Source organism: Capricornis sumatraensis, chromosome 17, assembly GCF_032405125.1.
Source record: "Capricornis sumatraensis isolate serow.1 chromosome 17, serow.2, whole genome shotgun sequence".
Lineage (NCBI taxonomy): Eukaryota > Metazoa > Chordata > Mammalia > Artiodactyla > Bovidae > Capricornis > Capricornis sumatraensis.
Genome location: NC_091085.1, coordinates 64203886 through 64224006, shown reverse-complemented (window position 1 = coordinate 64224006; position 20121 = coordinate 64203886). Strand labels below are relative to the sequence as shown.

The 20121-nt window shown below is 44.6% G+C and overlaps 1 protein-coding gene across 1 annotated transcript in view; it reads right to left on the bottom strand.

Annotated features, from left to right (window-relative positions):
• The window catches only part of KSR2 (kinase suppressor of ras 2), a 439453-nt gene that overhangs the window by 258600 nt on the left and 160732 nt on the right, over positions 1 to 20121 (bottom strand). The window contains exon 4 of the mRNA XM_068990000.1: positions 14974 to 15487. Coding sequence (XP_068846101.1) covers positions 14974 to 15487 — 514 coding nt within the window. The remainder of the gene's footprint in view (positions 1 to 14973; positions 15488 to 20121) is intronic.

The window sequence follows — 20121 nt, the reverse complement described above, 5'->3', positions numbered from 1 at the left end:
ACAATGAGGAGCACTTATTTAGCCCCTGCTGTGGGTCAGGCACTGTTCTAAGCACTTGACATATATTAACTCTTTCAACAATGCTATGAACTAGGAACCATATGAACCTCATTATATAGATGAAAAAATCAAGGCTGACAGAGGGTAATCAACTCACCCAGGGTCACACAGCCAACGAGTGGTAAAGGCAGGATGCTAACCAGGCCCCTTGACTCCAGGGCCCATGGCCCCTACTCACCCTATCCCTCAGTGGCGCCATGGACTTTGGGTTAGAAGGAACCCCACAATCCTGTACTTCACTAGTCTGAATGGGTTGGGAGGCAGCACATTCTCTCTTAAAGCCAATTTCCTTGCCTGTAAAGTGCAATGTTTGAGGATTAAATAAAATACACCACATAAAGTGCCAGCAAACAGCAAGCTGTACAATATACAGTATGTGACAGCTATAATTTGCATTATTACAACAATCATCCAATCGGAAAATCTTTTAAGTAGAAATGTGTCCACACAGCTCTGTGTAGAGCTTAATGTGATTATATAAATGATTACCTTTATTCCTGTTTTAGTTCCGTTTCTCCCAAAACCAGACCCTCATGAGGGGTCTGGAATACAAGTAGGATACTTGGGGAATGGCCCCCAGAAACATGATGAAGCGGAGAGGTGAGGCAGGGAAGGAAGGAAGCTTACAGACAACGTGTTATGATGGGTCTGTACCACCACGGGCAACTGGGGCATGGCCCCTCTGAGAACCTTCCAAGAGTTCCAAGAATGGCCTCACTGAGGACAAATTTATACACAAACTCTCACCCCTGTTGATTGAAGCTTGCTCCTGGGGGTGTGGGCTGCCCTGCACTCAAGCAAGACATGACCACTGGCCCCAAAAGGCCCCCAGGCAGAGACACACGTGTGAGAGGTATGCACAGGGTCTGTCCATCAAAGCTGCAGGTAACATGCAACCCAGCGGGAAGGATAGGCAGGGCCTCACCTGCCCTGAGATGTGGGCATACATCTCTTCCTTTCACTGGAAGCAGTAGCTCCTATGAGACTTGCTGACAGTCAAAAGCTGGTCAGCAGCAACACTGGGGCTGTCCCATGCACACATGCTAAGTCGCTTCAGTTGTACCCAATTCTGGGCGAGCCTATGGACTATAGCTCACCAGGCTCCTCTGTCCATGGGGATTTCTCCAGGAAAGAATACTGGAGTGGGTTGTCATGCCCTGCTCCAGGGAATCTTCCCAACCCAGGGATTGAACCCACGTCTCCTGCATTGGCAGGTGGGTTCTTTACCACTAGCACCACCTGGGAAGCCCTGGGGCTGCCCCAAGCTCCTTCTAAAACTGGGAGCTACCCCAGGTGGAGTTGTTATGAGAGATCTGAGGAAACTCTCAATTTCTTTTTAAGAAGTTGAGACAAGAGACAGAGGCAGGGCTGGGGAAGCAGAATGACTCTACATAGAATAAATCTCACCTATAATAAATTCAGTTATTCCTTGTACAAGGCACCTCAAACAAAATACCTGCTCCCCAAACCACAGCACGCTTCACCACAAGATGTCATAATACAATCAGCACATTGTCTAGCTGAGTTTTCACTGTGGAATTTCTAGGTTGCTATGTCAATAGGAGTGTAGCAATGATAGTTCACTGTGGTGTGTTTATAAGCCTCTGGGGCAAACGGAGAAAGATAATCTTATGAATATCTGGAAAGCGAAACTTATTCTAAATGACACTCACTGGAGTTATCACAGGACTGAAAGGTTCAGCAGCTTGAGGGAAAGGAAAGGTATCCATGAGAGTAAGAGCCTACTCTTGTTCCAGCCCTAGGGAAGAGGCCCTGGCATCTAGACCAGAGGGCATGGGTCAAGGATGAACGGGAAGTCTCAGCTGTGAACATAACTTTCTTAGGTAAAGTAATGATAATATTTAACCAAAAAAAAAAAAAACTAATAAGCATATGCTGCTGCTGCTGCTGCTGCTAAGTTGCGTCAGTCGTGTCCGACTGTGCGACCCCATAGACGGCAGCCCAACAGGCTCCTCTGTCCCTGGGATCCTCCAGGCAAGAACACTGGAGTGGGTTGCCATTTCCTTCTCCAATGCATGAAAATGAAAAGTGAAAGTGAAGTCGCTCAGTTGTGTCCAACTCTTAATGACCCCATGGACTGTAGCCTACCAGGCTCCTCCATCTGTGGGATTCTCCAGGCTAGAGTCCTGGACTGGGTTGCCATTAAGCATATATTTTATGGCAAATAATTATAATAATGTTATATATAATGTATCAGTACAACTCTTTGTGACCCCATCAACCACAGGACGCCAGGCCTCCCTGTCCATTGCCAACTCCTGGAGTTTACCCAAACTCATGTCCATTGAGTCAGTGATGCCATCCAACCATCTCATCCTCTGTCGTCCCCTTCTCCTCCTGCCCTCAATCCTTCCCAGCATCAGGGTCTTTTCAAACAAGTCAGCTCTTCGCATCAGGTGGCCAAAATATTGGAGTTTCAGCTTCAGCATCAGTCCTTCCAATGAACACCCAGGACTGATTTCCTTTAGGATGGACTGGTTGGACCTCCTTGCAGTCCAAGGGACTCTCAAAGGTCTTCTCCAACACCTTAGTTCAAAAGCATCAATTCTTTGGCACTCAGCTTTCTTTATAGTCTAACTCTCACATCCATACATGACTACTGGAAAAACCATAGCCTTGACTAGATGGACTTTTGTTGACAAAGTAATGTCTCTGCTTTTTAATATGCTGTCTATGTTGGTCATAACTTTCCTTCCAAGGAGTAAGCATCTTTTAATTTCACAGCTGCAATCACCATCTGCAGTGATTTTGGAGCCCAGAAAAATAAAGTCAGCCACTGTTTCCCCATCTATTTACCATGAAGTGATGGGGCCGTATATAATGTATACATGTTATATATTATTATATGAATTACAAAAGACCTTACTAAAGACCTCACTGATTCAAAATAAGAAATCCACTGCGAATCAGAGGCATTTAAAAATGACAGGATTTTTCAAGAGAAGCTATAGGTGAAGGGTGAACTCAACCTTTTCATCTTCTGCCGATGGGAAGGTGACCTTGGGTTGACTTTCTAGCCCTAATCCTTTGAATCTCAAGGGGGAATGTTGACTCTGTCAATAGACCCCGTTGCTAGTGGCAGACCTGGCCTCTGATGGGTAAACCACATACAGACTGGGAGTTTTCAGTATGAACCTGAAATACCTGATGAGAAATCCACAACCTTCGGGGATCCTGGAGCAGCATGACTGTCCTAGCTGGGTACGTCCCCTGTGGAGACGCAAGCAGCTATACTGATGGAGTTTCTACCCGAGTTCTTGTGCCCTAAGCCAGGATGGTTCCCATACCTGCTTAGTGTGTATCTCACCACCTTGCATTTGAACTGCCACTTGGAGATGAAGGCAAGGAAGAGCAACACCCAGGGACCCACGGAAGAGATGCCTGAGGCTCCCCGGCATCAGTCGGATGCCAAGTGTGATTAGTATTAATCTTGTGTGTCTGAATGCTTAGTTAGACCTAAAAGAATCCCATGCATGAGTCTAGCAGAAACCTTCCTAATTTAATGAATATGCTATGGTATATAAACTAATCACTCACTCTTGCCCTTATAAATATATTAGTGTTGTATTAATTACCACAATGATCTGTAGGTGTGTGTCAGAGAGTCTAAGTGCTTGCCCATAATTAGTTTTCTAAAATAAATGAAGAGAGCCCCCTTGAAGTCTTATGTACATAAGGAATATGTCAAGAAGAGTCTGTTCTCATACGAACTACAAATGGCATAGATCTCAGATATAGAAATGTGAACTCACTGGAATGGAGGGTCAGAATGAGGACTGAGTGTGGGTTTCATCCATCCTGTTCCCCTTGCTCCCAGGTCAGCTGAGGTTTTCATACTCTGTCCCAGAAGGGCAGAGGGGAATTGTGCTCATACAGAAATGATACAGAGGGCTGAAAGCAGAGATAGGAACAATGTTCTAGATGAGCTTTGGGGAGACAAAAGAATTTCTAAAAGAGATAAGGTGTGAGAAAGTCATAAGCAGGATGTTTATATTTATGCAGGACTAATTAAGGCAAGTCACACTGGAAAAGCCATACAGTGTGGTTCCAATTATGAAGAGAGGGAAGCAGAGATATTACAGATGCATACAAACACAAATATGTACACAAGGGCTCTTATTAAGAGAAGCTCTGCTGCTGCTGCTGCTAAGTTGCTTCAGTTGTGTCCGACTCTGTGTGACCCCAGAGACGGCAGCCCACCAGGCTCCGCTGTCCCTGGGATTCTCCAGGCAAGAACACTGGAGTGGGTTGCCATTTCCTTCTCCAATGCATGAAAGTGAAGTCACTGAGTCGTGTCCAACTCTCAGCGACCCCATGGACTGCAGCCCACCAGGCTCCTCCGTCCATGGGATTTTCCAGGCAAGAGTACTGGAGTGGGGTGCCATTGCCTTCTCCGAGAGAAGCTCTAGGTGTTCTCTAAGGCAAGGGGAAGGGGACTCTGACCTTGGGTGGTTTACATTTTATCTTGCTTTTACTTTCTAAATGAAGCTGTACTTGGGAATTAACTGTGTAATTAAAACAAAATTATAATTGGAAATTACCTTTAAAAAGGAATTTGCCAAAAGGGGGAGAAGGTTACAATAGAATTCTTTCTTAATACTGAGCTACTCCTATGCATTTAAAAGCTGATTTAGTTTACAGAAATCCAGTTTACCCTTTCAGATGCTCTGACAAGAGAAAGCAAGTCATTTATGTGATGGGGGGACAAATGGGGGGATTAAAGACAGACAACTCATCACACTCTTAAGAATTGTTAGGTTTTTCTCTCTTCCAACACTATGACCATGGAATCCATGTACTGAAGGCCAAGACAACCAGAGTCTTTGAGGTTGGCTTAACTTTTAACTTTTCACATGGCTGACTGTAAGGAACCAGTGCCAGTTTACTATGTAAATGTGACCACGAAGGCTGATGGAGAAAGAAGAAAGAAAGACCACTAAGAACATTGGGGAGACTTAACAAGCCTCAATGTTTATGCCTAACTCTATCTACAGGATTATCTCCACAATCTATGTCGGCATTTCCCAGACTTTTTTTCAATGACCCCTAAAGAAACTATATAGATGGTTGTTCTAATCATCACCCCCAACTCCCAAGGAAACTTGAGTACCACAGATATACTGAGTATCTATATGTGCATTGCTCTATGGAGATTTGCAACTGATTATATCTAGGATTTTTTTTCCCACCTCGCTCTCCTAAAAGTCAATCTGGGTCCCACTGGGAGTGACTTTACCCCTGCAAGAATGCATTTGTGTGTGTGTGCATGTGTAAAACAAAAGCAGTAGCGTATACTTTCCACTGTCTTCATCATATTTCCTGTGTTGTCTCAATTTCCACAATAATCAGGTATTACTTTCAGTTCAGTTCAGTTCAGTTCAGTTCAGTCGCTCAGTCGTGTCCAACTCTTTGCGACCCCATGAATCGCAGTACGCCAGGCCTCCCTGTCCATCACCATCTCCCGGAGTTCACTTAGACTCACGTCCATCGAGTCTGCGATGCCATCCAGCCATCTCATCCTCTGTCGTCCCCTTCTCCTCCTGCCCCCAATCCCTCCCAGCATCAGAGTCTTTTCCAATGAGTCAACTCTTCTCATGAGGCGGCCAAAGTACTGGAGCTTCAGCTTTAGCATCATTCCTTCCAAAGAAATCCCAGGGCTGATCTCCTTCAGAATGGACTGGTTGGATCTCCTTGCAGTCCAAGGGACTCTCAAGAGTCTTCTCCAACACCACAGTTCAAAAGCATCAATTCTTCGGCACTCAGCTTTCTTCACAGTCCAATTCTCACATCCATACATGACCACAGGAAAAACCATAGCCTTGACTAGATGGACCTTTGTTGGCAAAGTAATGTCTCTGCTTTTGAATATGCTATCCAGGTTGGTCATAACATTTCTTCCAAGGAGTAAGTGTCTTTAAATTTCATGGCTGCAGTCACCATCTGCAGTGATATTGGAGCCCCCAAAAATAAAGTCTGACACTGTTTCCATTGCTTCCCCATCTATTTGCCATGAATTGGTGGGACCAGATGCCATGATCTTTGTTTTCTGAATGTTGAGCTTTAGGCCAACTTTTTCACTCTCCTCTTTCACTTTCATCAAGAGGCTTTTTAGTTCCTCTTCACTTTCTGCCATAAGGGTGGTGTCATCTGCATATCTGAGGTTATTGATATTTCTCCTGGCAATCTTGATTCCAGCCTGTGTTTCTTCCAGTCCAGCATTTCTCATGATGTACTCTGCATATAAGTTAAATAAGCAGGGTGACAATATACAGCCTTGACGTCCTCCTTGTCCTCTTTGGAACCAGTCTGTTGTTCCATGGCCAGTTCTAACTGTTGCTTCCTGACCTGCATACAGATTTCTCAAGAGGCAGGTCAAGTGGTCTGATATTCCCTTCTCTTTCAGAATTGTCCACAGTTTTTGTGATCCACACAGTCAAAGGCTTTGGCATAGTCAATAAAGCAGAAACAGACGTTTTCCTGGAACTCTCTTGCTTTTTCCATGATCCAGCAGATGTTGGCAATTTGATCTCTGGTTCCTCTGCCTTTTCTAAAACCAGCTTGAACATCAGGGAGTTCACGTTTCACGTATTGCTGAAGCCTGGCTTGTTAGAGCATTACTTTACTAGCATGTGAGATGAGTGCAATTGTGCGGTAGTTTGAACATTCTTTGGCATTGCCTTTCTTTGGAACTGGAATGAAAACTGACCTTTTCCAGTCCTGTGGCCACTGCTGAGTTTTCCAGATTTGCTGGCATATTGAGTGCAGCACTTTCACAGCATCATTTTTCAGGATTTGAAACAGCTCAACTGGAATTCCATCACCTCCACTAGCTTTGTTCGTAGTGATGCTTTCTAAGGCCCACTTGACTTCACATTCCAAGATGTCCGGCTCTAGATTAGTAATCACATCATCATGATTATCTGGGTCGTGAAGATCTTTTTTGTACAGTTCTTCCGTGTATTCTTGTCACCTCTTCTTAATATCTTCTGCTTCTGTTAGGTCCAGACTATTTCTGTCCTTTATCGAGCCCATCTTTGCATGAAATGTTCCCTTGGTATCTCCAATTTTCTTGAAGAGATCTCTAGTCTTTCCCATTCTGTTGTTTTCCTCTATTTCTTTGCATTGATTGCTGTGAAAGCCTTCTTATCTCTTCTTGTTATTCTTTGGAACTCTGCATTCAGATGCTTATATCTTTCCTTTTCTCCTTTGTTTTTAGCCTCTCTTCTTTTCACAGCTATTTGTAAGGCCTCCCCAGACAGCCATTCCGCTTTTTTGTATTTCTTTTCCATGGGGATGGTCTTGATCCCTGTCTCCTGTACAATGTCACGAACCTCATTCCATAGTTCATCAGGCACTCTATTTATCAGATCTAGGCCCTTAAATATATTTCTCACTTCCACTGTATAATCAGAAGGGATTTCATTTAGGTCATACCTGAATGGTCTAGCAGTTTTCCCTACTTTCTTCAATTTGAGCCTGAATTTGGTAATAAGGAGTTCCTGATCTGAGCCACAGTCAGCTCCTGGTCTTGTTTTTGTTGACTGTATAGAGCTTCTCCATCTTTGGCTGCAAAGAATATAATCAATCTGATTTCGGTGTTGACCATCTGGTGATGTCCATGTGTACAGTCTTCTCTTGTGTTGTTGGAAGAGGGTGTTTGCTATGACCAGTGCATTTTCTTGGCAAAACTCTATTAGTCTTTGCCGTGCTTCATTCCGCATTCCAAGGCCAAATTTGCCTGTTACTCCAGGTGTTTCTTGACTTCCTACTTTTGCATTCCAGTCCCCTATAATGAAAAGGACATCTTTTTTGGGTGTTAGTTCTAAAAGGTCTTGTAGGTTTTCATAAAACCGTTCAACTTCTGTTTCTTCAGCGTTACTGGTTGGGGCATAGACTTGGATTACCATGATACTGAATGGTTTGCCTTGGAAACGAGCAGAGATCATTCTGTCATTTTTGTGACTGCATCCAAGTACTGCATTTCAGACTCTCTTGTTGACCATGATGGCTACTCCATTTCTTCTGAGGGATTCCTGCCCACGGTAGTAGATACAATGGTCATCTGAGTTAAATTCACCCATTCCAGTCCATTTTAGTTCGCTGATTCCTAGAATGTTGACGTTCACCCTTGCCATCTCTTGTTTGACTACTTCCAATTTGCCTTGATTCATGGACCTGACATTCCAGGTTCCTATGCAATATTGCTCTTTACAGCATTGGATCTTGCTTCTATCACCAGTCACATCCACAACTGGGTATTGTTTTTGCTTTGGCTCCATCCCTTCCTTTTTTCTGGAGTTATTTATCCACTGATATCCAGTAGCATATTGGGCACCTAATCACCTGGGGAGTTCCTCTTTTGGTATCCTATCATTTTGTCTTTTCATACTGTTCATGGGGTTCTCAAGGCAAGAATACTGAAGTGGCTTGCCACTCTCTTCTCCAGTGGACCACATTCTGTCAGACTTCTCCACCATGACCCGCCCGTCTTGGGTTGCCCCGCAGGCATGGCTTGGTTTCATTGAGTTAGACAAGGCTGTGGTCCTCGTGTGATTAGATTGACTAGTTTTCTGTGAGTATGGTATTACTTTACCAGAGGAAAAAAATAGTTCTTCCCCCTCTGTGTATGTGTGTGTGTTTTAGTGATGTCGTAGGAGTAAAATCACACTCATAAACTCAAATGCAAAAGAAAAGAAAAAGGAAATGTGTCATCATTCAGTCATGTCTGACTCTGTGACCCCATGGACTGTAGCCTATGCAGCTCCTCCATCCATGGGATTTTCCAGGCAAAAGTGCATAAAAACATCTTTGAGAATGCCTATAAAGCAGGAGAAACAGTTTTGGCCAAGACTGATCACAACCGTTGTGATCCAGCCCAATATACCTGGGCCGCAAGGCTTCCAGTGATGAGAGACGGACTACTGCAAATATATTCTTGCTTTCTTATCATGCTTTTCCTACAAATGCCCATGAGATGCTACTGGGGACAAGACTGAACCCCAACAGATCTCTGCTAAACACCACTGTGGGTATGCCTGAGAGTGCCCAGGAACTCTGTGTGTGTGTGCTCAAACACAGCCTTCCTCGAACCCACAACCTAGCAGGGTGTTGGTGTTGAAAAACTCATAGGAAATGATGGTTTTGAAAGATTCAGTTCTGCTTAGAAAGACCTCTAAAAAGTTGAGAAAGATATTCTGAAACCCCACATCCCACTGAGAGGAAATAAAGGCAAGCTGAAAACTGCCAAGTTGGCAGCAAAGAACCATCCCCAGCAGGGCTACCAGACAGAAGGAGAGAAGAAATCAGATACTAAACAGACTAACTGAAACCAGAATGAGCTGAGGGATTCTGGACATGCCTCTGGCCACATTCCACAGGATTAAAGGCCACCTTCTCAAACCTTCTCACCTGCTCCCTGGTGGGGTTTATCCCCAAATCAAAGCTGTCCAGAGCGAGAAGAACCCCCAGAGAAAGAAAAAATTTGTATATAGTTGACCCTTGAACAATACGGGTTTGAACGTCATGGGCTACTTACACAATTTTTTTCAATAAATCATACATAAACTGTGGTTGGAACCATGGAAATGAACGGCCAACTCTGAGACTTCCTCGACAGGTCCCAGAACCCATCGTCTATAGATACGGAGGGATGACTGTATGTCAGACACAAGTTTCACAGAGCAGTGCTAAAACTTAGCCTCACTAAAGGCAGTGCATTCCAACATAATTGAGTCTGGGATAGTCTATTTCATATTCTTAACACTGGTCACAGCCCATTAAAATAAGCTCCTTGAGAAAAGTGAACCCCGTACAGTGTTGGTGGGAATGTAAATTGGAACAACCACTACAGAAAACAGTATTCTGTTTGAGAACAGGATTCTCAAAACACTAAACAGATAACTACCATGTGACTCAGCAATTCCGTTCCTGGTGTGTGTGTGTTAGTCGCTCAATTGTGTCGGACTCTTTGTGACCCCATGGATTGTAGCCCACCAGGCTCCTCTGTCCATGGGATTCTCCAGGCAAGAATACTGGAGTGGGTAGCCATTCCCTTCTCCAGGGAATCTTCCCAACCCAGAGATTGACCCTGAGTCTACTGCACTGCAGGAAGACTCTTTACCGACTGAGCTACCAGGGAAGCCCACTCCTTGGGTATATATCCAAAAAAATAAAAAACACTAACTCAAAAAGATACATACACCCCAGTGTTGACAGAAACATTATTCACAGCTGCCAAGATATGGAAGCAACCTAAGTGTCCATCAACAGAGGAAAGGAGGAAGAAGATGTGGTATACGTACACGATGGGATGCTACTCTGCCATGAAAAAGAACAAAATGTTGCCATTAGCAGCAACATGGATGAACTTGGAAGGCACTATGCTAAAGTGAAAGAAGTCAGAGAAAAATAAAGACTGCATGATATCACTTATATGCAGAATGTAAAACAAACAAGCAAGCAAACTAGTGACTATAACAAAAAAGCAGCAGACTCACAGACATAGAAAACAAATTAGTGGTTACCACTGAGGAGAGGGAAGGAGGGAGCGACAATAGAGGGGTAGGGGGTTAAGAGGTAGAAACTATTAGGTATAAAATAAACTACAAGGATGTGTTGCACAACATGGGGAATATAGCCAATATTTTCTAATAACTATAAATGGAGTGTAACTTTTAAAAATTGTGAATCTTTATATTATACGCCTGTAACATACAATGTTGTACAGCAACTATACTTCAATTTAAAAAATAGACCAAAAATATAAGCTCCTTAATACTGGTCTAAAACCACAAGAAACAAAAGGAAAAGTAAGTGGAACTATATCAGACTCAGAAGCAAAAGAAACGAAAATGAACAGACAATCTACAGAATGGGAGAAAATGCTTACAAATCATATGTCTGGTAGGGGGTTAATATCCAAAATACATAAGGAACTCCTACAACTCAATAGCAAAAAAAAAAAAAAAAAGATCCAATTAAAACATGGGCAAAATAGACGTTTTTTGAGTAGACGTTTTTTCAAAGAAGATTCACAAATTTACAAAAAGCCAACATTTACATGAAAAAGGGTTCAGTATCCCTAATCGTCAAGGAAATGCAGAACCACAATGAGACACCATCACTCCACGTCTGTTAGAACGGCTACCATGAAAAAGACAAGTGATGCCAAGTGTGGGGAAGGAGGTGGAGCAGAGGAAACCCTTAGGCACTGTTGATAAGAATGTAACCAGTGCAGCCACCACGGAAAACAGTACGGAGATTCCTCGAAAATTTAAAAACATAATTACCATACGACCCTGCAATCCCCCTTTTGGGTATATATCCAAAGAAGATGAAATTATCACCTCAAAGAGATATCTGCACCCCCATGTTCACTGAAGCATTATTCACAATAGCCAAGACATGGAAGCAACCTACATGCACATCAATGGATGAACAGATAAAGAAAACACGGCGTATATACATATATATAACACACACAACGGAATATTATTCAACCACAGAAAAGAAAACTTCCTGACATTTGCAACAACGTGGGCTGACTGTGACAGCATGAGGCTATAAGGGAAATAAGTCAGAGAAAGACAAATACTATGGTTTCAGTTACATGGGGAGTCTAAAACCACTGGATTCATAGAAACAGTAGAATGGTGGTTGCCAACAGCAAGAGGGTGCGAGAAATGGGGAGACGCTGGTCAAACAGTACCAACTTCCCGGTATCAAGAAACGGTATGTATTGTTAGTACTTGAAAGTTGCTAAGAGAGCAAATCTTAACTGCTCTCACCACACACACACAAAAGGTAATTATGCGAGGTGATGGATGTGTTAAATAACCTTATTGTGGTAATCATTTCCCAATATGTGTGTGTACTAAGTCATCACACGGCACACCTTGAACTTACACAGTGTTATTTGTCAATTACATCTCAATAACGCTGGGAAAAAACAAACAGGCAAAGGGCAGCCTCTCTCACTTTGCCCCCACCTCATAGATTAGAAGATGGTGTGTCTGTCCAGCCAGGCTTTCCTGGTTAAATTCCACCCCACTCTGTGGTCAACACAAGGAGGGATATCGAAGATGTATAATCTGTGGACACAGAACCACAGATTATGGCCAGCAAACCTGAAATGCCTCTCCCATCTTCCACAGTGGTAGCCTGCATTCCTGAAACCCTCCCACACCCTCACGCTGAGGTCTCAGCAGCACTCTCAGTCCCTCAGGATCTCACGAAACCATAAAAATCAAGCCGACCTCCAATCAGAAAAGCATCAGCCTTCTGCCTCGGTCTCTGATGTCCCAAATAGGTCTGGTGAAACAGAGTGTTTCCAATCCAGACCTCACACAGAAGCTTGCTAACCTTCCTAAAATCAGATGCAATCGTGTCTTCCATGTAAATCACTTTAAGGGCTTCCCTTTCAGGCCTCAGGAGGGAGAATCCCTCACTGTTTACAACTGGGCTTCTGTTAGGGCATACCACAGCCCCCAGGATTAGGGTTAGGGTTAGCCAAATGCAGACAGGCACCTGGTTTTATAAGCAAAGTTTCCTGGGACATCACCACGTCCACCTACTCAGCTACTGTCTGTGGCTGCTTTCGCTACAACGGCAGGGATGCCGCAGAGCAGCGGGACTGCGAAGCCGAAAGTATTTACCACCTGGCCCTTCACAGAAAAGCGTGCCCACGCCCGGCTTTCCTGCCTAACTCGTTTTTTGTCATTGTTGTAATATATATATATATAACTCCATCTCTAGGAGTTTTCCACTTCCCAAACTGAAACTCTGTCCCCAGTAAACACAACCTCATCTCTCTCCTTCAGTCCCTGACAACCTCTGTCCTCCTTTCTCTGCATGTGAACTGGCCTGTTCTAGGCACCTCACATCAGTAGAATCAGACCACAGTTGTCCTTTCATGCCTGGCTTATTTCACTTAGCATGACATTTTCAAGGTTCATCCTTGTTGTAGCAGGTGTCAGAATTTCGTCCCTTTTTATGGCTGGACAATATTTCGTTGTATGGACCACACTGGGTTCATCCCTTCACCTGCCTATGGACAGCTGGGTTGTTTCCGCGTTTTGGCTGTTGTGAACAGTGCTGCCGCCCAAGCTACGAGTCTCTTCTTGCATCACCTGTCTGCTCCCTTAGCCACAGAGGCCTTCTAGTTGAGTTCTCTAGAGGGTCTTACTCACGCTCCCTTCCTGGAACACCTCCCACCCCTTCCACCATCTTAATCTCCAATTAGTCTTCAGTCCCAACAGTCCTTTGGAAGCCTCCCCAGTGCCCCTCCCCAACTCCCCCGCCACTCACCTCCCTGCCAGTGCAAACTCAATCAGGTCTGGGTTATAAGCTCTGATAGCTTCCTATACTTTCTCCTGATGGCCTGTAATGCTGTTTGTAATTACTGAACACAAGAGTATAACACCTACATGTGGTTATTTGATTAATGTCAATCTTCACAGGACCAAAGGCCATGTCTCTTCTTCCTTTCCATTACACCCCTGCCAACTAGCCCAGAGCCTAGAACCTATCCCATTTCATCAATTCTAAGATGCACATTTTAAAACTTTTATCACAGGACGCATGGTAATGCTAGCTCGTGAAACAACCGCTAAACTGTTGAGATGGAAACACAATGAAACATTCCCCAGTGCTTCCCCACGTCAGAGTTCCCAGAAGCAAGATCCACACCCCTCATAAACAACACTCCCCAAATGCAGACTCCTTCCCATATCTCCTAACAGGACTATACACAACCACTTTATCTTCTAACTGGAGAAGGCGATGGCACCCCACTCCAGTCCTCTTGCCTGGAAAATCCCACGGACGGAGGAGCCTGGTGGGCTGCAGTCCATGGGGTCACAAAGAGTCGGACACGACTGAGCGACTTCCCTTTTTCCCTTATCTTCTACGTCTCAGGTGCAATTTTGTTAAATGTAAATATTTAAAACATGCTACCCACTTTTGTGATCCTGTTTAGCATTTCCTCCATTTCTAATACACAGAGAACCTCAAAGTCTACAAGGGACCCAGGTCACAGTCAGCCTCTGAGGGACCCTGCAGAGAGTTGTCCTATTTCTCTCATTAGCCAGCATTAGCCACAGATATTATGTGCTGCCAGCAAGACCCCTCCAAACCGGAGCCAGGTATACAACATATCCACTTTCAGAGCAAGTCCCACGCATAGGGTCTATCAGAGCTGCGCTGCCCAGCACAGAGGCTACCAGACACAGGTGGAACATGGCCACACTTGGAACATGGCCAGAACCAATTGACATGAGCTGGAGGTGCAAAATACGCTCCAGATTTCAAAGACTTAATAAAGAGAAAAGAAAAAAAAAAATTCCAAAGTAATATTTTACTCTAATTCTGTGCTAAAATGATCATGTTTTGATAGACTGGGCTCAATGACGTATTTTGGAAACTAATAACACTTGTTTCTTTTTACTCTTTTTTAAGGCAGCTTCCAGAAAGCAGAAGGCCGCATGTGCAGCTGGCACCCTATATCTAGGGGCAGCACTAGAGCAGACCCTGCAGGGACTGGCAAGTGTTCCATCCAAAAGGGCTGGATGGTAAAGATTTCAACTCTGTGGGCCATACTCAACTCATCCATCGCAGCAAGAAAGCAATCACAGACAAAACAGAAGGGAATGAATCTGGATGGGGTGCAATGAATTCAGAATTGGCTCCTGGGCTACAGTTTTCCAAATCTGACTTTAGAGCATGAATGATATAAAAAGAGGTCATTTCTGGGAAATTCTTTTCTATTCATTTTCCAGCCCAGCCGTTAGAGAAACTCCACCTTTCCTTCAACAGGAGGAGGGGAATACAGCCGATTTGTGGCTTGGCTGACTGGGAGGCTCAGCCACCCCGGGGGGCCCCACCAAATGCACTCACTTGGGCGTGTGGGCCTCGTCAACGCGGTGACCCAGCTGGAATTCGTGAGACTTGCTCCGATGCAGGGACGTGAAACCCGGGATGAGGTGGATCAGCTTCCGGGAGGAGGGCGGCGGGGTCCCCGGGGGCTTCAGTTTGTTCTTCCTCCTCATGGGCGGTGTGCCCGGCGGGGTCACGGTGGTGACGATGTTGGGGGTGCGCGGCGGGGTGCGGACCGCGTGCCGCTGCCGGGGCGACGGGGGCAGGGACCGGTGCCCGGACTCCAGCGGCGGGGGCGGGCACAGGCCCGGGTAGGCGTCCACGGTGAGCCTGTCCACGTGGGTGTACACGGGCGGCCCCAGGGTGGGGCTGGCGTGACAGTAGTGCTGGACGCACTTGGACTGGACCCTGGGGCTCTGGGAGAGGTGGGTGCGGATCCACGGGGTCGGTTCCGGGGGGCACACAGGGTTGTTCTCCTTCCCCGTCTCCGTGGTGGGCCACTGGATGGTCCAGTCTTGTTTGGAAAGGTTGCCTCCTGAGTTGGAACAAAGAAGCAAAGACGACAGGTGAGCTATGAGAAAGCTGCTTAATTACACCATCTGCACCTTACCATATAAGCACATTACACCCTGAACACTGCCTGCTGGTTACAGGGTGAGTTTAGGCACCATGAGTTGTACGCACAATTTACATATATTCAACCACACCCACTTGGCCCCAGCAAAAAGAAAGAAACCCTTCCTTGACCCTCTCACCATAAGCCTCATTCAACAGCCTTGCCCTCCACTGTCCAGGATTGGGGAGCCCACAATTCAAGTGTCCAAGGAAAGAACTTGCAGGAGCGAGGAGAGAGGAGGAGGATGGCAAGGACAACAGCATAGCACTGGGAAGGGGATTTTTTGTTTGTTTGTTTTGTTTTATAACAGTTTATTAGAAAAAAAAATGGAGCACTGAAAAAGTAATATAATAAAAATATCCTACTGTCTGGACACAACTTGAGGTTTTCAGCCCTGATACGAGCTACGTCAGAAAATAAAAATAAATCCACTAGTGTATTAACATTTTTCACTCATTTTCTGTATTGAGAGTACAAACATGTACAGACCCTCAGGCCACAAAATGCAGTCCTTCTACACCGTCTATGCAAAGTGATGCAAAAGCATGAGTCAGATACCAATACCAAACTACAGGATCCGAAACCATCTAAGTCAAGCCAGGTACTTCTCTGGGTCTCTTTTCCGGTGTCTAGGTGCAGGGCGGATTTTATACCAAGTTCCGTGGAAAGCCAGTGAGGGTTTTGATCTAAAAGTTCATTTCTCCAGTTACCATCTGTCGCCGTACAAAGATATTATATTATTATTGACTATATTCCCCACACTATAATGAGACTTACCGTGATCATTTTGTAATATATAGAAATTTTGAATTACTGTACTGTATACCAGGAACTAACATGGTGTTTTAGGTCAATTATACTTCAAAAGACAGACAAACTCAGAGAAAAAGAGATCAGGTCTGTCATTCCCAGAGGCAGGGGTTGGGGAGGAGGGGAACTGAATGAAGGCAGTCAACAGGTACAGACTTCCAGTTACAAGATAAGGAAGTCCTAGGGATGTCATTACCACATGACTGATACAATTAACACTCTCATTTGTTACATATGAATGTTACTGAGAGAATAAATCCTAAGAGTTCTCATCACAAGGAAAGACAATACTTTGTTTCTTTTCTTCTGTATCTAGCTATAGAAGATGATGGCTATTCACTAAATCTATTGTGGTCATCATTTCATGATGTATGTAGGTCAAATTATTATGTGGGACACATTAAACATAGACAATGCTGTATGTCAAACATTTCTCAATAAAACTGCAAGATAGATATTTAGATGTAGATAGATAGAGACAGATGATGGATAGATAGATGATAGAGATAATAGATGATATATGGATTGATAGATGATTGATGATAAAATGATTATAAATAAAATTTTAAATAATCCAAAAACATAAAAGAAAGTTCATTTCTCAAAGATACTGGGGATGCTGCACGGACAAGGAGAACCCAGTTAGAGGGTATCACAGCGCTCCAGGCAAGAGGTGATACTGCCTTCCAGTTGAGTGGTGGCAGCAGAAGTGCCGAGAAGTCGGCAGGTGTCAATGGAGGACCACGTGGTGGGACTTGGCAGAAGGCAGTCGAGTGGGCCCTCCCACCACAGCCCAAGGAAGGAGATTCGGGGCAGAAATAAATCCCAACTCCTGGCTGACTAGCAGTAACAGTAATAATTATGATAAGGGCCATAATGAGAGCTAATTCATAGGGCCTTTGACAGTTTATAAAGTGCTTTCACGAACACTGTCTCACTGCCCCCCCTTTTAATTAAAACAACTCATTTTGTTATTACATATTCATTATAGGAAAATTAGAAAATTCAGATAAGGAGAAAGGCAATGCTGTTCTACAGCTTACCCATCATCCCTATTAACGCTCGGCTGTGGAGCCTGCCAGATGGTTTGCTGTGCTTTTTTTTTTTTTTTTTTAAGAAATGCCATAAGATCTTATTTAATGGTTTGTCATCTGTTTTCTTCATTTGTTATATTGAGACTGTTCCACATCTTACTTAATTTTCATAAATTTGTGTGCAAAGGGCCATTTTGATCTCCGCTTTGTAGATAAGGAAATGTATGGGCAGAGATGATGTTTGCAAGGTTACAGCAGAGGTGGGGACTGGCAGCCGGGGTTCAAACCCAGGATCTCAGCCACTCCAACAAGCAGGGGACCAGGCATCTGGGAAAGAATGGGACCTGCATTCACCGAAGACCCTGGACCATCGTAATGAGCTAAATGGGAGCAGGAGCTGGAGCCAGGGCTCTTTCTGGCAAGAGTCACCCTGCTCCCTCCTCCGAGACTTTGCCAGAACATTCTGCCAATATCACCATCATTATGGTGTCGATTCTCAAAATATTTGCACATATACATCAGCCCCATGACAAGAGACTCAGCTCTGTTAGTCAGGTGATTTGGCCTTAATTCTGGCTTACCTGCTTCCTGGCTGTGTGACCCTGGCACTCATCAGGCTTCTCTGAGTCTTGACTTTATCAGTAGTAAGACAGGACAATAATAGATATGCCCCATGGGAATGGTGTAAGGCTCAGATGCAATAACACACACACCGTTCTGAGCCCAGCACCTGGCACACAGCAGGCTCTCCATAAATGTTAGCTGCTTGTATTGTCATTCCCCACACCATGGTGACATGTTGCTACCTCCCATTTACAGTGTATGCACCTGTGCTGAGAGCTGTCCACACACTGGGTGACGTCACCACTCTGTGTACCTCTAGGAAGTATGAGGTTCAGAGAGGCCGAATAGCTCTGAGAGCTGGGGACAGACAGAGACTCAAGCCCAGATCAGCTTCTCCATCACGCGGTAAACTCCTGACTGATGTATTTGCTCAGGAAATATAAACATATTGCCAAATGGGCCTAATTAAAGCATGTTTAGGAAAGCAAATCTATTTTTTAAGTTACCTTAATCATATACTGCACTCCAAGGCCACAGGAAGCACTTTGGGCATTATCACTAGACCTCATGGTCCCCTGAGTGAGGTGAAAAGAAGATGGGACTGTGACTCAGAAAGATCCAGCTGATCAGCTCTGTGACCTTGGGCCTGTTACCTGACCTCTCTGAGCCTCTGTTTCAGGGTTTGTGAAACTAGAATGCTCATGGCTCCCTTGGAGGGTGCGGTGAGGATTAAACACACTCATTCATTCATCCAAGTATATTTCACAAATATTTGAACTCTTCTCATACACCAGGCACTGTTCTAGGCACAGGGATAGAGCAATGATCAAAAGAGCTGAAAGTCCCTGTCTTCAGAGTGCACGTTCTTGGTAAAGAAAGAGAGAAGAGAATGGGATGAACAAAAAAAGCGACAGTATATTATCTATAAGATGTCATATATAATATATATGTTGTCTATAATATGTCAGTGATAATAAATGCATGGAGGAAGAGAAAGCTGGACTTGGGTACCAAGAGTGTGCTGGGGATACCTCAGTCAGGAAAGGATGAGCGGGCATCTGAACAAATTATCAGAGTGAATCAAGGAGTGAAATAATGAGATAAGATGAGTCGAGCTGTCAGTAGAGCCTGGACCATGGGATGATGCGGACAAATGGGCAGGTGGGTGAGGATGAGTGAGACAGCGACTCTGGATGCTGGAGACTCGTCCCATCTGCTCCCCAGGCATTCGCTGGGCCGGCCCCTGGGGTCGGGTGTTTGTCTTCCTCTGTCTTCACGGAGCTCACAGTCCACTGGGAAGATCAAGGATGAAACAAGCACCACTACACTCCCAGGTATAGACCCAAAGGAACTGAATGCAGCACTCAAGTGTTTGTATGTGAATATTCATATCAATGCTCATCGCAACAGCCAAACGGTGAAAACAACTCAAACGCTCATCAACTGCCAAATGGGTAAGGTAAATGTGGTGTGTCCATACAATGGAATACGATTCCACCATCAAAAAGAATTAAGTACTGTTACATGCTATGATTTGGATGAACCTCCAAAACATGATGCCAAGTGGGATCAGAATGGCCCATGATTCCATTTATATCAAATTTCCAGAATAGGCAAACCCATAAAGACAGAAATCAGACAAGTGGTTGCCAAGGGCTGGGCTGTTGGGGGAGGAAGGAAAGGGGAGCAACTGCTTAATGGGTACAGAGTTTCCTTTTGGGGTGATAAAAGCGTTGTGGAACTTGACAGAGGTGATGATGGCTGCTCACCATTGCGAATGCACTGAATGCTGCGGAATCGCTCACTTCTCTTTTAGGCCACCCCGTGTGGATCATCGGAAAAGCAAGAGAGTCCCAGAGAAACATCAATCTCTGCTTTCTTGACTATGCCGAAGCCTCTGACTGTGTGGATCACAATACACTGTGGAAAATTCTGAAAAAGATGGGAATACCAGACCACCTGACCTGCCTCTTGAGTAACCTATATGCAGGTCAGAAAGCAAGAGTTAGAACTGGACATGAAACAACAGACTGGTTCCAAATAGGAAAAGGGGTACATCAAGGCTGTATATTGTCACCCTGCTTATTTAACTTATATGCAGAGTACATCATGAGAAATGCTGGGCTGGATGAAGCACAAGCTGGA